General features: G+C 43.6%; 1 protein-coding gene across 4 annotated transcripts in view; it reads right to left on the bottom strand.

The window, feature by feature from the left end:
- SUDS3 (SDS3 homolog, SIN3A corepressor complex component) overlaps window positions 1–15,956 on the bottom strand; it is a 129,440-nt gene that overhangs the window by 96,374 nt on the left and 17,110 nt on the right. For all 4 annotated transcript variants that reach the window (XM_070386129.1, XM_070386128.1, XM_070386126.1 and 1 more), the window contains exons 7-11: window positions 14,238–14,333; window positions 13,223–13,284; window positions 13,053–13,074; window positions 11,778–11,883; window positions 1,546–1,630 (exon numbers count right to left, since the gene is read on the bottom strand). In XM_070386129.1, coding sequence (XP_070242230.1) covers window positions 1,546–1,630; window positions 11,778–11,883; window positions 13,053–13,074; window positions 13,223–13,284; window positions 14,238–14,333 — 371 coding nt within the window. The remainder of the gene's footprint in view (window positions 1–1,545; window positions 1,631–11,777; window positions 11,884–13,052; window positions 13,075–13,222; window positions 13,285–14,237; window positions 14,334–15,956) is intronic.

The raw sequence follows: 15,956 nt of genomic DNA, 5'->3' as shown, positions 1-15,956 counted from the left end.
GAACAAGCAGGCAGTCACCAACATGCTCAGACCCACGACCCATGCACCAAGTCTGCCCACGGTCAAATTATGCAGCGGCCAAGTAGCTTCAGTGTTGCTTAGGATTTGAAATTAAAAAAATGAGCTGAAATATTTCTAAGAATTGAGAAAAGTTTCCCCATTGCCAGAGTTGCAAGGCTCCAATGCACTGAGGCTTCTCCCCTCCAGGAGACATGTCTCAGTCTCACTGTTCCCTTGTCAGATCTCGCTGATACTCTGTCAAAGGGAGACAATCTTCAAAAGAAAAAAAAAAAAAAAAAAAACCCCCACCTAACTTGCATTTCTATTTTCCTGAAAGTCCTGAGGTGTCACAGCACAGGTTCTGAAGTTAGGTTCAGGTACCAGGAAGCCACATGCACCTTGTACAGTGGCCCACAGGGCCAGGCACATGTGCTCTGCTGTGAAATTGCAAAGCCTACTGCCAGGGAACAGCAGGCTTCTGAGATGCCCTGTTCTGACTTGGCTTGGGATGACACACAGATCCCAAGCCTACAGAAAAATAACATTCATTTATCTGGTAGGCTCTCCGTAACTACTAAGTAAACAATCATTCTGCAAACTAGTCACACTGGAGGGCATTTTCAATTCAGGAAGCTGGGAGAATAGAATAGGCTTACTTTATTTTATAATCCAGCTTCATTAGATTTACTGTGCACTGGCATGAGTAAGTTGGAGGGTAGACACATAAAAATCAATTTCTTTACAGACATTTGTGGACTGATAAAAGATCAAGCCAAAACAGCTATTAAAGTTTTAAACTGTTTTTTGACTACTAACAATACCCAGTTACACACTGCTGACAGCCTGCTAATGAAGGGCCAGCAGGAGAACGCACAGACCAGTCCCATCGTCCTCGGCCTCAAGACCCTCTGAGCTGACTTTCAACCAGCCCCCATCCCACAAGAGTAACTGGAGGACACCAGTCCCTGAAGATATGAGCCTAGCATCTCCTTGCTCAGAAGCACAACAGGACATACAGGATGAGAGAGACAGCAGGCGAGAAGTGGCATGTGGGTCAGAAGAGACCACCACCCATTTATTGAGCACTTACTGTGTGCCAGGTGCCTTGCTAGATCCTCAGAGCGAGAAACAAATCTGAGTACCCATGAGAGCTCGAGAGAGAGAACAACAAAGACAAGCTGGCTCCACAGGCAAGTCCCATCCTCAGTGGACTGTTTCCTTAAAAAGTGGCATGATTTCAATGTGCAGACGGCAAACCGACTTGCCTTGTGTTCCTTCGTGCAGTCTATCTCAGTGGTGCCTGACTCAACTACTCTGTAGGGAGTTCACAATCACAAGGAATATACAAACCCACATATACTGTAATCATGCAAAGAGATTTTCAAGAGCAATATGTGCAATTTCTGCCTGAAAGTGCTACCTTTCGAATCTAACCCACATACAATATAGTGGGTACAGTGATTCCACTGCACTTCCGTGGTGGTGCTTGCATTGCAGGTTTGTCCCACTTTGCATTCCTAAAGGGTGAGGGAGTTCAGTCCTTACTTCATTGGCTCCAACGGAGCTGATCACACAGCTCAGTTTCTGGTTGTCCTTCGATTCCAGATAGATGGCTTGGCTCTTATGGTACCTGCCAGAAACAAGACATACACTTATTTTTTTAACCACCTTTTTGAGATATGATTGACATCTGAAATGTGGTACATATTTAATGTACACAAATAAGTGAGTTTGAGAATAAGTACATGCCCATGAAATCATCACCACCAGTCATAAACATCTGTCTCCTCCCAAAGTCTTTCCCATCCTCTTTATTATAACTATAGTTTTGTAGCTTTTTTTTTTCTTTTTTTGGTAAGAATATTTAACATAAGGGCTTTCCTTGTGGCTCAGCTGGTAAAGAATCCACCTGCAATGTGGGAGACCTGGGTTCGATCCCTGGGTTGGGAAGATCCCCTGGAGAAGAGAAAGGCTACTCACTCTAGTATTCTGAGCTGGAGAATTCCATGGACTGTATAGTCCATGGGGTTGCAAAGAGTCAGACATGACTGAGCAACTTTCACTTCACTTTCACTTAACCCTCTTAAAAATTTTAAGTATGTAAGTACTGGCACAAATTTAAGAAAGTAATAAAGAAATGAAGAAAAGGAGGGGAGAAAAAAAATACCACCACAACAAAAAATATAATTAAAGGAGTCTTAATTTATATTTGAGGAACAGCCTGGATTTCAAGTTTAATTTCAATGCTTCCATTCCTTGGATTAGACAATCTCCTAATCTTCTAAGTCTAAAATCTACATTCTTGGTCTCACTGCAGAGTGGAAAAGGGGGCCAAAGAAAGGGCTGGAAAACCAACTCTGTATTTGGTTTTTTATTTAAGACTATGTGACCCAGTTCACTAGTGGAGCTGATGGAATTCCAGCTGAGCTATTTCAAATCCCAAAAGATGATGCTGTGAATGTGCTGCACTCAATATGTCAGCAAATTTGGAAACTCAGCAGTGGCCACAGGACTGGAATAAGTCAGTTTTCATTCCAATCCCAAAGAAAGGCAATGACAAAGAATATTCAAACTGCCACACAATTGCACTCATCTCACATGCTAGTAAAGTAATGCTCAAAATTCTCCAAGCCAGGCTTCAGCAATACATGAACCGTGAACTTCCAGATGTTTAAGCTGGTTTTAGAAAACACAAAGGAACCAGAGATCAAATTGTCAACATCCGCTGGATCATCAAAAAACCAAGAGAGTTCCAGAAAAATATCTATTTCTGCTTTATTGACTATGCCAAAGCCTCTGACCGTGTGGATCACAATAAACTGTGGAAAATTCTGAAAGAGATAGGAATACCTGTCCACCTGACTTGCCTCTTGAGAAACCTATATGCAGGTCAGGAAGCAACAGTTAGAACTGGACATGGAACAACAGACTGGTTCCAAATAAGAAAAGGAGTACGTCAAGCCTGTATACTGTCACCCTGCTTATTTAACTTATATGCAGAGTACATCATGAGAAACGCTGGGCTGGAAGAAGCACAAGCTGGAATCAAGATTGCCGGGAGAAATATCAATAAGCTCAGGTATGCAGATGACACCACCCTTATGGTAGAAAGTGAAGAAGAACTAAAGAGCCTCTTGATGAAATTGAAAGAGGAGAGTGAAAAAGTTGGCTTAAAGCTCAACATTCAGAAAACTAAGATCATGGCATCTGGTCCCATCACTTCATGGCAAATAGATGGGGAAACAGTGGAAACAGTGTCAGACTTTATTTTGGGGGGCTCCAAAATCACTGCAGATGGTGATTGCAGCCATGAAATTAAAAGATGCTTACTCCTTAGAAGGAAAGCTATGACCAACCTAGACAGCTTATTAAAAAGCAGAGATATTACTTTGCCAATAAAGGTCCATCTAGTCAAGGCTATGGTTTTTCCAGTAGTCATGTATAGATGTGAGAGTTGGACTATGAAGAAAGCTGAGCGCCAAAGAATTGATGCTTTTGAGCTTTGGTGTTGGAGAAGACTCTCGAGAGTCCCTTGCACTGCAAGGAGATCCAACCAGTCCATGCTAAAGGAGATCAGTCCTGGGTGTTCATTGGAAGGACTGATGCTGAAGCTGAAACTCCAGTACTTTGGCCACCTGATGCGAAGAGCTGACTCATTTGAATAACACCCTGATGCTGGGAAAGACTGAGGGCAGGAGGAGAAGGGGACGACAGAGGATGAGATGGTTGGATGGCATCACCAACTCAATGGACATGAGTTTGGGTAGGCTCCGGGAGTTGGTGATGGACAGGGAGGCCTGGTGTGCTGCGGTTCATGGGGTGGCAAAGAGTTGGACATGACTGAGCGACTGAACTGAACTGACCCAGTTCAAAAAGTAAAATATAATTTTTCAAGTAAAACCTGTTCCCACTCTCTATCTCCACCCCTAAAACACTGAGACGGGAGGATGGACAAAATTAATAGATGGGCTTGAACACACTGTTCCATTATTTTCTATTTGTTCAGATAACACATAGAAAATAAGTAAATTTGGCCTGACTTTTTCAACAAGACAACAGGTCAAATTCAGCCCTTGTTCTGACTGCTCATTCAACAAATACTCATTAGCCACTCACTATTTCACTGGCCACCCTAGAGGGTGGAGGCAGACAGCCAACAAGGCCATAGGGTCTCTGCTGTCAGGAGCTTTGAATATAGTGGCAGTGACTATTAAATACTCATACTTGCCAAGTCTAACTAGGCGAAGTTCAGAGCATTAGACTTGGACCAAAAGGTACCTAACTTTGCCCTGGTCAGTTGGGAGAACTGACCAGGAGAAAAGACAAGACTCTCCCCCTTTCAGTCTCTGCATCTATTCCCTTGGCCTGTAGTGCAGGACCATCTTCACTTTCTTTTACAAGTTCAGCGACAAGGCCAAGGATGAAAGTGAGGAAACCAGGGCCAAAGCACAAATGAGTCAGTAACAGCTGCCACATGGGGAATGAGTAGCTGCTGTGTGACCAGAGCTGGAAACATCAGCAGAGGTGCTGCTGGCAACTCTGGCCTGGGCCAGTCCAGTCCAGTCAAACGTAACCTTTGATTCATTCTGGCTGCACAGAGTTGACTTAACAGACCCACCAACTCATGTAGCTTCCACCAAAATGCATCTCCCAGCAAAGCATCGCCATCTTACCACGATTTCTGTTGGGGAAGAAGACAGACTCTGTTTTGCTGGTACAATGAAATAATCCACCGCAAAGAAATCACAGTTAAGGATGCACTTCACGCCTACAAGGGCTTCCCTGTGGCTCAGCTGGTAAAGAATCTACCTGCAGTGTGGGAGACCTGGGTTTGATCCCTGGGTTGGGACGATCCCCTGGAGAAGGGAATGGCTACCCACTCCAGTATTCTGGCCTGGAGAATTCCATTGACTGTATAGCCCATGGGGTTGCAAAGAGCTGGACACAACTGAGCGACTTTCACTTTCACTTCATGCCCAAATGGGCTTTTTTCAATTAAGGTTCATAGCAAGAAGAGATAAGAAAGCCTTCCTCAGCGATCAATGCAAAGAAATAGAGGAAAACAACAGAATGGGAAAGACTAGAGATCTCTTCAAGAAAATTAGAGATACCAAGGGAACATTTCATGCAAAGATGGGCTCGATAAAGGACAGAAATGGTATGGACCTAACAGAAGCAGAAGATATTAAGAAGAGGTGGTGAGAATACACAGAAGAACTGCACAAAAAAGATCTTCACGACCCAGATAATCATGATAGTGTGATCACTCACCTAGAGCCAGACATCCTGGAATGTGAAGTCAAGTGGGCCTTAGAAAGCATCATTAGGAACAAAGCTAGTGGAGGTGATCGAATTCCAGTTGAGCTATTTCAAATCCTGAAAGATGATGCTGTGAAAGTGCTGCACTCAATATGCCAGCAAATTTGGAAAACTCAGCAGTGGCCACAGGACTGGAAAAGGTCAGTTTCCATTCCAATCCCAAAGAAAGGCAATGACAAAGAATGCTCAAACTACCGCACAATTGCACTCATCTCACATGCTAGTAAAGTAATGCTCAAAATTCTCCAAGCCAGGCTTCAGCAATACATGAACCGTGAACTTCCAGATGTTCAAGCTGGTTTTAGAAAAGGCAGAGGAACCAGAGATCAAATTGCCAACATCTGCTGGATTATGGAAAAAGCAAGAGAATTCCAGAAAAATATCTATTTCTGCTTTATTGACTATGCCAAAGCCTTTGACTGTGTGGATCACAATAAACTGTGGAAAATTCTGAAAGAGATGGGAATACCAGACCACCTGACCTGCCTCTTGAGAAATCTGTATGCAGGTCAGGAAGCAACAGTTAGAACTGGACATGGAACAACAGACTGGTTCCAAATAGGAAAAGGAGTTCGTCAAGGCTGTATATTGTCACCCTGTTTATTTAACTTATACGCAGAGTACATCATGAGAAACGCTGGGCTGGAAGAAGCACAAGCTGGAATCAAGACTGCCGGGAGAAATATCAATAACCTCAGATATGCAGATGACACCACCCTTATGGCAGAAAGTGAAGAGGAACTCAAAAGCCTCTTGATGAAAGTCAAAGTGGAGAGTGAAAAAGTTGGCTTAAAGCTCAACATTCAGAAAATGAAGATCATGGCATCCAGTCCCATCACTTCATGGGAAACAGATGGGGAAACAGTAGAAACAGTGTTAGACTTTATTTTTTGGGACTCCAAAATCACTGCAGATGGTGACTGCAGCCATGAAATTAAAAGATGCTTACTCCTTGGAAGAAAAGTTATGACCAAGCTAGATAGCATATTGAAAAGCAGAGACATTACTTTGCCAACAAAGGTCCATCTAGTCAAGGCTATGGTTTTCCCAGTGGTCATGTATGGATGCGAGAGTTGGACTGTGAAGAAAGCTGAGTGCCGAAGAATTGATGCTTTTGAACTGTGGTGTTGGAGAAGACTCTTGAGAGTCCCTTGGACTGCAAGGAGATCCAACCAGTCCATTCTGAAGGAGATCAGCCGTGGGATTTCTTTGGAAGGAATGATGCTAAAGCTGAAACTCCAGTACTTTGGCCACCTCATGCGAAGGGTTGACTTATTGGAAAAGACTGTGATGCTGGGAGGGATTGGGGGCAGGAGGAGAAGGGGACGACAGAGGATGAGATGGCTGGATGGCATCACTGACTCGATGGACATGAGTCTAAGTGAACTCTGGGAGTTGGTGACGGACATGGAGGCCTGGCGTGCTGTGATTCATGGGGTCGCAAAGAGTCGGACATGACTGAGCGACTGAACTGAACTGAAGCATTCTTTAACATGCTACTTAGAGCTGAAAACTCAAGCTTACAAGTCAATTTATTTCCTGAGAACACTATGAAAAGAAATAGAATCATAGAGTCATTTAGAACAGCAACACTGGTTGAGACTCAGCTTTAAAGTTGCCTTTGGCCAGGGATTAGTTGGTAAACTGGGTCAGGGGACCTCCAGAACTCTAAATATGTTAATATCACAGCACATAAGCAAAGGGTGAACTGGTTCACGGCAAAACTCAAACTTGAGTTTCCCTCCCACATCTAAGCCAACCATCCCATGTAAATGGTAAAGTTGTGAGTAATGGTTAGAATAAAAACAGAACGGGAGACTATTCACAGCTACTCTATGGGGATTATGAGTTATTAAAGAGATAAAAAACACAAAACAACATGCAACTAGCCTCAAGTCACCCTGATACTACTTTCTAAGTACTTTAATAAAGAAAGGTCATGGGTGGGTGTGGTATAGAAGTACATAACTAGTGTGAAATGTGCTCAATATACTGCTAAGTCAAGAAAAAGGCTACATCCATTATGTCCCTGGGCACATAACACAACATAATATGTGTTATGTGTGTATCATATACACAGAAAAAAAACAGGTAAGCTTATATATTAAAATGTCTATTAAATATATAAAAATTTCACCAAAATATAAAATAAAAACCTCAGAAAAGAATGATATTTCTTTCATTGTGTGGTTTTCTTCTTTTCAGAATAAATAGGTACAAAAGTGTGAAAGCATTAGTCACTGAGTCATATCTGACTCTTTGCAACCCCATGGACTGTAGGCCACCAGGCTCCTCTGTCCACGGAATTCTCCAGGCAAGAATACTAGAGTGGATTGCCATTTCCTTCTCCAGGGGATCTTCCCGACCCAGGTATCAAACCTGGGTCTTTTGCATTGCAGGCAGACTCTTCACTGTCTGAACCACCAGGGAAGCCCCATTACTTGTATTAAAAAGTATACTGTACTTTCTTATAAGCCACAATACTGGAAAATACCAAAATAACCAAAAAATGGTAAGAAGAAAACTTAATGTTACAAATTATGTCTTAATATCTGTTAAAGGCAATTCTGGGAGATAGTCAGAACAGCTGTCCTGGGATGCACTGTATCTTCCTTCCGATACACTCAGCATTCAAATGCCAACACACCAGCCTGGCTTTAAAGTAGATATCAGGAGTAAATGCAATCTGGTCTGGTAAGCCTGGGAAGCGGTCTAGGACTAACATAACCGGCCACCTCTCAAAGCTGCCTGCTCTGGGGTCACTGAACCTTGGTGGCTTGAATGCCCACCACTGCTCACATGCTCTTGTGCCCACTGTGTGCTCCACAGAAGAGCTGGCCAGCACTGTTTGCCCAACGAGCTGACTCCCAAGTCCTTCTGAAGCAGAGGCTCTGGGACCTCTGGGGGGTTCTCTTCCGTCACAAAGTGGTCTTGGGGAACCATTATCCCTGGATATCAAATCTACTAATTACCCAAATTCTCTGGGAAAAAACAAGTCCTCAGAAATTAAAGTGCTCATACATAGTGGGTGATAGGAGGGGTAAGTTTCCAAGAAGAAACCATAAAGTATATAGCAACCTTACCACACAAATTTACTTGCTAATTCTAAATACTAATTTTAAAAATAGCAGAAAATTCAAAATATGTTCAAAAAATGTTTAAAAAAAAAAGCAACAAAAATTGAGTTAAATTAGTAAAAATGTATCCTTTTTTTTTTTAAACCAATTAACTTATTTGATAAGCTACAACTCATCTCCGCTGAAAAAATATTTTAAATAGCCTCAGAGAAGAAGCCCCAAACATCAAATTGACTCTATTACTAATGGAAATTCTGACCTGGGGGAATTTCTACAATTAAGCCCTTAAAGTTTTGCCTCTACTATTAAACCCAATGAACTAGAACCACAACTACTATTATTGAAGAAAGCAATTTCTTTAGAAGGTGGGTCAAAAAGTGGGGCAGAGAAGGGGTAGAATTAATTTAATTTTGTATCCTCCTGGGAATCCTGATATTAATGTTTTATTTCCCCCCAAAAACGAATGCCATGTTACAACCACAGGAGTGCAAGAAGTCCCAATTCCAGCTGTAAAGAGGCACTGCTGGGGAGGTGGGGGTGGGTGGGAGGCTCAAGAGGGAGGGGATATACGTACACTTATAGCTGATTCAAGGTGCTGTACAGCAGAAATCAACACAACACTGTAAAGCAATTATCCTCCAATTAAAAATGAAAAAAGAGTCACTGCTTTCAGTTATTAATAACAGCCAGGCCGGAGGGTTAAATCCACCTGTGCAAGTGGTTGATTTCACTGGATTCACTTTAGCAGCCCCAGATTTAAAGTGAGGGGAGAAAATACAGTCCACCGGCACAGGCAGCATCAGTGAGTCACCTTAAAATCTCAGCTACTTTCACAGTGCTTTCTAAGGAGGGTCATTAGTACAAATCAAAATGTGAGGAAAACCTCCAGCAGGACATAAAATATCTTAAAAGCAGTGTACCCAGAGGCAAGGGCAGATGCTCATCTTCCCAAGTGAAACGTAGCCTGATAAATAAGCATTCAAGCCAAGATGGGCAGCCCAAATCACACTCATTGTGCTGAGGTCATTTAAAACTCAATGAAATGTGTTTTAAAAAAATAAAAATAAAAAAAATAAAACTCAATGAAATGTGTTTTGCCAGAAATACTGTTTCATAAAAATACTTCATGCCACCGGCAAGAGCAGAAAGCAATTCAGATGACCTCTCGGCCACAGGCTAGGACTACTGAGAAAGAAGGAAGAATGAGAGCCTCCAAACTGACAAGGACACAGAGCCAAACATCAGAAGCCTGGTCAGATGTGAGAGGCCAGTCCTGCACTGGGAGTGTACCAGCCAGGATTCTGGCAAACACACTTTCCAGATCCAGCGGAAAGGGAGGGGCCCTCTCTCAGCAGATGTGATGTGAACTCTGACTGGCAAGGCCACAGAAGAGGAACACAAAGAATGCAGAAAACAACAGTCATCATACTTAACAACAGAGTAAGCAACCTGAAAGTCACTGAAATTATCAGATGCTTCCAGACACTTGAAAGATCTCTGCTGCCACTGGGAGAAAGACAGTGAAATTCCTTCCAAATGCTTAGGTGATTGGACACATCCCACCTGACCACGGTCTACACTGTGAAACCCCCGTCACTGTGGATTCTTTAGAAAAACAGAATTTTATTTTACTGCCTTTTCATATCTCGTAAATCTGAGGACTAAGCCTTAGGAGAAGGAAGACAGAAAGCGACACAATGACAAAATGAACATCATCTGAAATATCACAGGGCTTTAGGACTCACAGATTCGTAAAGATGTTAGTGATAAATCTCATCATCTTTGAAGATGGTTCTTATGTGTGGGCTTGATCTTTAAAGGTTATTTGGTTTTCATTATTAGAAACATTTTTCATCTTATTTTGCCCCTTGATGTGTTGAGTTGTCGGGGCCTGCCATCTAGTGGTGCTGTGTTCTAATAAGCAACCCTAGAAAACAAGACAACTGGCCTTTTAGAAGGACACCGAAGAATCAAATGACAGGGGCAGAAGTCACCAAGATCAGGCTCACAGACAGATCCAGCCTTCATCCTCTACTGGGTTATTAACTCACTGTAACCTCAAGGGTGAACTGATTTACTTCAGGCACCACTAGGTCTCTGGGCATTTTTACCAACTTCAGACATTTAATGTTGGGCTTCTTTTTTTTTTTTTTAAAGAAACCTCAAAACATTCAAAATAATCATAACTAATTTTTGAATTTTGGTTTAAATACTGAAACTCAAAACATTATATAACCATTATAAATGGCAATTACAGAGACCCTACAATAACCCAGAGAAACATTCTCCATACAAACAAGTAGAAAGGCAGCATGAAAACGTGTCCACCATGACTTACCCTGAGCAACAGTATACCTACACGTGGGCAATGAATAAAAGGAGGAATTGAGAATTTAAAGAAAAGGTGGCAGGGTCTAGGTGACTTGACACCTAGCAGATGCCCAGTCACAGAGCAAACAGTAGGAAACCTTTACAAAAAGAGCAAATGCATGAATAAGGTTTTTCATATTGTTTTGCTATTTCCTTCCCAATGACCTCAATGGTGGCCTGAAGGTTTCAAACCATCTTCAATCTAAACTCGTAATGTTTTAGGCTACACCTCTCCCAGGCACTTTCCCTGGAACACTTGTGCTGCAGGATGTGGTGTGTAAAAGGGTGCACGCATGCTCAGTCACTCACTCATGTCCTACTCTTTGCGACCCCACCAGGCTCCTCTGTCCATAGGACTTCCCAGGCAAGAATACTAGAATGGGTCACCATTTCCTCCTCCAGGGTATCTTCCCAACCCAGGGATTGAACCCACATCTCCTGCACTGGCAGGCAGATTCTTTACCACTGAGCCACCAGGACGGCCTGTGTAAACGGTACCGTGTAAAAGGGTACCTTGGTCAGATAAACAGTACTGAGTAACATCTCATAAATTCACAGTGTACATTAGCGTATCAGAAGACCCAGAGTGCTACAATGATGAAACCCATTGATCTTAGTTAACACAGCCACTGCCCACACTCACCTGACCACAGAATCTTTTCTTCCACAGAACCCCTATTAATTTCAGCACACAGAGGCCACAGTTAAGGGGAGGCAGAGGGGCACATAAACCCTGACCCCAGTCTACAGGGGCACCACAAAAGATGTAAGCCTGCAGGATCTAGTATGGTGGCAGCAGCATGATCAGAAGAACATGTTTTGGGGAACACTGCCTTCAGAGATCTAACAAGCAGCATCAATCCAAGACTCTTGACACACTTCTTAATGTCCCTCCACCGTTAGTTAAGCAGCAGCCATGCTCTGAAATAATAACTAGAGACAGCCCTGGCCCTCTTTCCAAACGGTTCTTTTGAGATACTAATGAATAACCTATGTTCACACAGAACTTACCATCTTTTATCGTAGTACAGTTTGCCGTCTTCTATCCGAGCTTCAAATCTCTGCGCTGGAGACTCTGCAGGGGTGGTGGGCAAGTGTTCGGGAGAGGATGGGGATGCTGGAGGAACCAAAGAGATATTCCCATGACTACGCGTGTCACAAGCATGCGAGTCTATCCACTAACATGCTTTAAGTGAAATGCTATTTAAAAGGGGGTAAGGATCCTCATGATCTCAAGTTCTTACCACTGTAATAAATGGAAATTCAACAAAATTCTTGTACATCACATCTTCAAAGCAACTCTGTGAGCAGGCAAGGCAAAGATTAACCTCCCCACGGAAGAGAAACTGAAACCTGAGGCTCAGGCAGGCTAAGGATGTGCCCAAGGTGACTGAGAGTAGGACTAAAACACCACTGACAATCAGAAGCTCCAATGGGCAAGAACTAGAAAAATATCTTTAAATTTATAAAAATTAAATCATGCCTAGAAATATTTATTAAGAGATAGAGCAGGTTATTGGGGTATGTATCGAATCAAGCTAATAGCGCTGATAACTAAAATGGGTTCAAATCATCTAAATTCACACACTTACTCACAAACCTGCCCCACCAGGCCTTCAGACACTCAGGACTTCTCTCCAGACCATGGTGGCTTTCAGGAGGGAATTATTTAGAGTGGGAAGAATCTTGTTTCCTTTAGCAAGACTCGCCTCATAGAGGGATGTGTAAGCAATCGCCATGTTTAAAAACAACAACAAAAAAAAGCCTTGCCAGTCCAGAGTTCTATTTTGCAGCCTAGCAAAGACCCTTGAGTGCTGCTCTGAATGAAGCACCCTAGACACTGGGCCTGTCTCTTCTGTAAGTTGGGACTGGGAGTAGCCCGAAAGGCCCTTAGGAGAACCAGCCTGTGAAAAGCCACCGGATAAGACGCCTCGTGCTGAACTCTACCAAGCGACTACCACTGAAGCACTCTCTGATTTCATTTTCAGAAATGGATCTGTGCTGACATCTTATGCCTAATGCCTACAAAGGATAGGAAAAGATCATATATCTTTTTTACAATAAATCCTAAGAAAAAGACAAAGGTACCTTTAACATAGCAAGGTTAAAAATAAAAATCAGGGGAGGATGAGCTTAAAGGTCCCCTTTGGTTATCATGATGACTGCTCTTAGGTAAATGATGAATGTTTTATTTTTGAAAACCATGACAACTCCTTGTCAGGCATTCACGTGCTTTTCCAAAAATACAAAAACGCTGCACAAATGCCTGTAACATCGTGCACTTACCTGGTCTCTTGGGTGACTTCAGCTGTAGGAAGAACAACAAAAAAATCTTAGAGAAAATCATTTCAGGTGCAACTTAAGGTGTCAAAGGTATCACAGTGATTTCACAAGCAACATGTGAACAAAATAAAGCCCGAGCTTTCAAATAAATTAAAAAAAAAATCACACCGTACCTTATTTAACGTTCTCAGATCCTCCATGATCTGCTCATCTGTTAACAAATAGTTCAGCTGGGGTGTTGAGAGTTAAAGGAACGTGTCTAAAAATGACAATTTCCAAGCAAACAGAATTCAACAAAATGGTGTCAGCCTTTGAGAATCTACCAAGTGAGAGGAAGTTCCACTATGTTCCTACAGTTTGCCTCTTGGAACTTTCTGATCCTCCTACTCAATGTGGTGGAGTCAGGTATGTACAAGAATCCACAACCCCCCATCTAACAAATGTCGATGGTTAAGAAGGTGAAATGAGACTCCACAGGTAACTAGAGTAACAGTGAGAGCCCAGGACACAGGAAAAAACTTCACCTGCCACTTGTGAAGTGCTTTTGTCCCGAAGATCTGAGACTTCCACACACATACATAATCTTGCCTAGCAGCTTCAATTCTCGGCTGGGAAGATGAAGGGACCTGAAGTCATGCCCTGTCTTCCTGGCAGATAAATAAGAAAACCATTCTGTACAAATGGCTATTTATTATCTCCTCGAGAAGATAAACAACGCCCCCCTCCCCCCGCCACGTATCCCCTTCCCATTCTTATGATGAGAGAGGTTTCTTGACGTCTAACTAAACTCTTTTTTGTTTCAATTGAACAGCAGTTTGCAATCCACGGTTTGGGGGATATAGCTGACTGAAGTACAAGAGGCAGTTACTGTTCTCATTTGCTAAGTAGAAAAATCAAGGGCACATGAAATTTTCAGCTGTCCCGAATCTCCGAGTGAGTGTAAGAGGAGCCCAGAGTCCCTTTCCAAATGACTGCTCTCTGCAACTTCCTCCCACTCAAAGCAGAAATGACTGAGGACTCCAATCATAAAATGGCCACCCTCTATCTCATGGACAAATATATGTGCTTTCCAACCTAATATGACAATTCCTGTAGCACAATGGCCATGTTCAGTCTATCAAAAGGAAAAGCAAAGGATTCTGTGGTCTAAAGGAAAAGGCGTGATGAAGGCTTGATGCGAGTGGATATCAGGAGCAGGTTTCCTCCTCTTGTCTGGGATGGGGACAGGATCATTCGGTCGCCTCCGCAACTTTCTGGTCATGATGGGTTTCACTTCCATGGAATCTGTGGCAAGAATGGAACGGGTAAAGCTATCCAACTGCCACCTGAAGTCTGCAAGAATCCACAGTAGGACTATCAGCCCCAGAGCCACCCCATCAGAGTTGTTTCATGGGGGACGTCCAATCCATGCGTGACCTGAGTCAGATGCCGGATGACTTCCGAGAGGCCTGTGCTCAAGAGACATGGAAGGCTGACCCAAGCGCACACCCTACTCAGAAACGGCAGCCCCCCTGCAACTTCCCACTGCAGCTGTTGCGGCTTCGCTCCGACTCCCTGGAAACCAGGCGTTTTTCCTCTTCCTCCTCTTTCAAATCAAAAAGCCACAGAGCAGTAGGCACTTAGGATTGGAAGGAACTTCTGGGTTGTCTCAGCTAATTCCCGCCCTTCCCACAGACAGTGAGTAAACCAAAGCCCAGTGGTGTAATAGACTCTTGAGAGGCCTCTAGCCTCAGTCTCAACATTTTTACATGAGATTTACAAGTCTGAACTCTTATTATTTTATTTTACAACCTTTTTTAACTACTCAACTATCCAGACTGATACCCAAAAGTCTAGTTTCCTCCTCCTTGACTTCTCTCGACTGGCTGTCACCGTGGCCACCTCCCCTCATACACAACCTCTCCTCGAGGTCCCTCCTTCTCTCCTGGTTTCCATCCTTGGGCTCCGTTTTACTGGTCTGCTCCTTAGATGCAGGTGAACTCTGAGGTCTTGTCAGTTCTCGCTCCAGCTCCACCCACCCTGTCGCATAGCACCCTACACCGCCACACATTCTTCTTCAGGTTCTGAGTGAACCACTTCTTCCCTGTGATTCACCCCCAAGACCATCTCCTCCACCACCCACCCTCCCCAGTCAGAGCCAACTGTCATCTGTAACTTTCTTCACCTACACATCAGATCCCTCAGATAATGGCAGTTCTGCCTTTTCACTGGGCTTCCCAGGGGGCACTAGTGGTAAAGAATCTACCTGCCAATGCAGGAGACTTTAGAGATGTGGGTTCGATCCCTAGGTTGGGAAGATCCCCTGGAGGAGGGTATGGCAATCCACTCCACTATTCTCACCTGGAGAATCCCATGGACAGAGGAGCCTGGCGGGCTAAAGTCCGTGGGGTCGCAGAGTCGGACACGACTAAAGCAACTTAGCACTCATGCATGCTGCCTTTTCACTACCTCTCAACTCCATCCTCTCGTCATACCCTCGCCTCTGTCAATGGGCTCTTCCTCAGACACAAATCAGATCTTTCATCACATCACTCTTCTCAGGAAACACATCAATGCCTTGCTTTGGCTACAGAATAAAGGCCATGCCGGCTTCCCTGGTGGCTCAGACGGTAAAACATCTGCCTGCAGTGCAAGAGACCGGGGTTCGATCCCTGGGTGGGGAAGATTCCCTGGAGCAGGAAATGGCAACCGACTCTAGTACTCTTGCCTGAAAAATTCCATGAACTGAGGAGCCTGGTAGGCTACAGTCCACGGGGTCACAAAGAGTCGGACGTGACTGAGCAACTTCACTTCACTTCTCCCTTCTGGTCTCCATCCCTTCTCCTCCCTGCACACAGAGTCTCTTGCGAGCTTTTCAACTCTTCTGTCACCCACAGGCACCTTACTGTTTATGTCTTCAGCCTCTGC

The sequence above is a fragment of the Bos mutus genome, chromosome 17 (genome assembly GCF_027580195.1).
Source record: "Bos mutus isolate GX-2022 chromosome 17, NWIPB_WYAK_1.1, whole genome shotgun sequence".
In the NCBI taxonomy this organism is placed as follows: domain Eukaryota; kingdom Metazoa; phylum Chordata; class Mammalia; order Artiodactyla; family Bovidae; genus Bos; species Bos mutus.
This window is presented reverse-complemented; position numbering and strand designations above follow the sequence as displayed.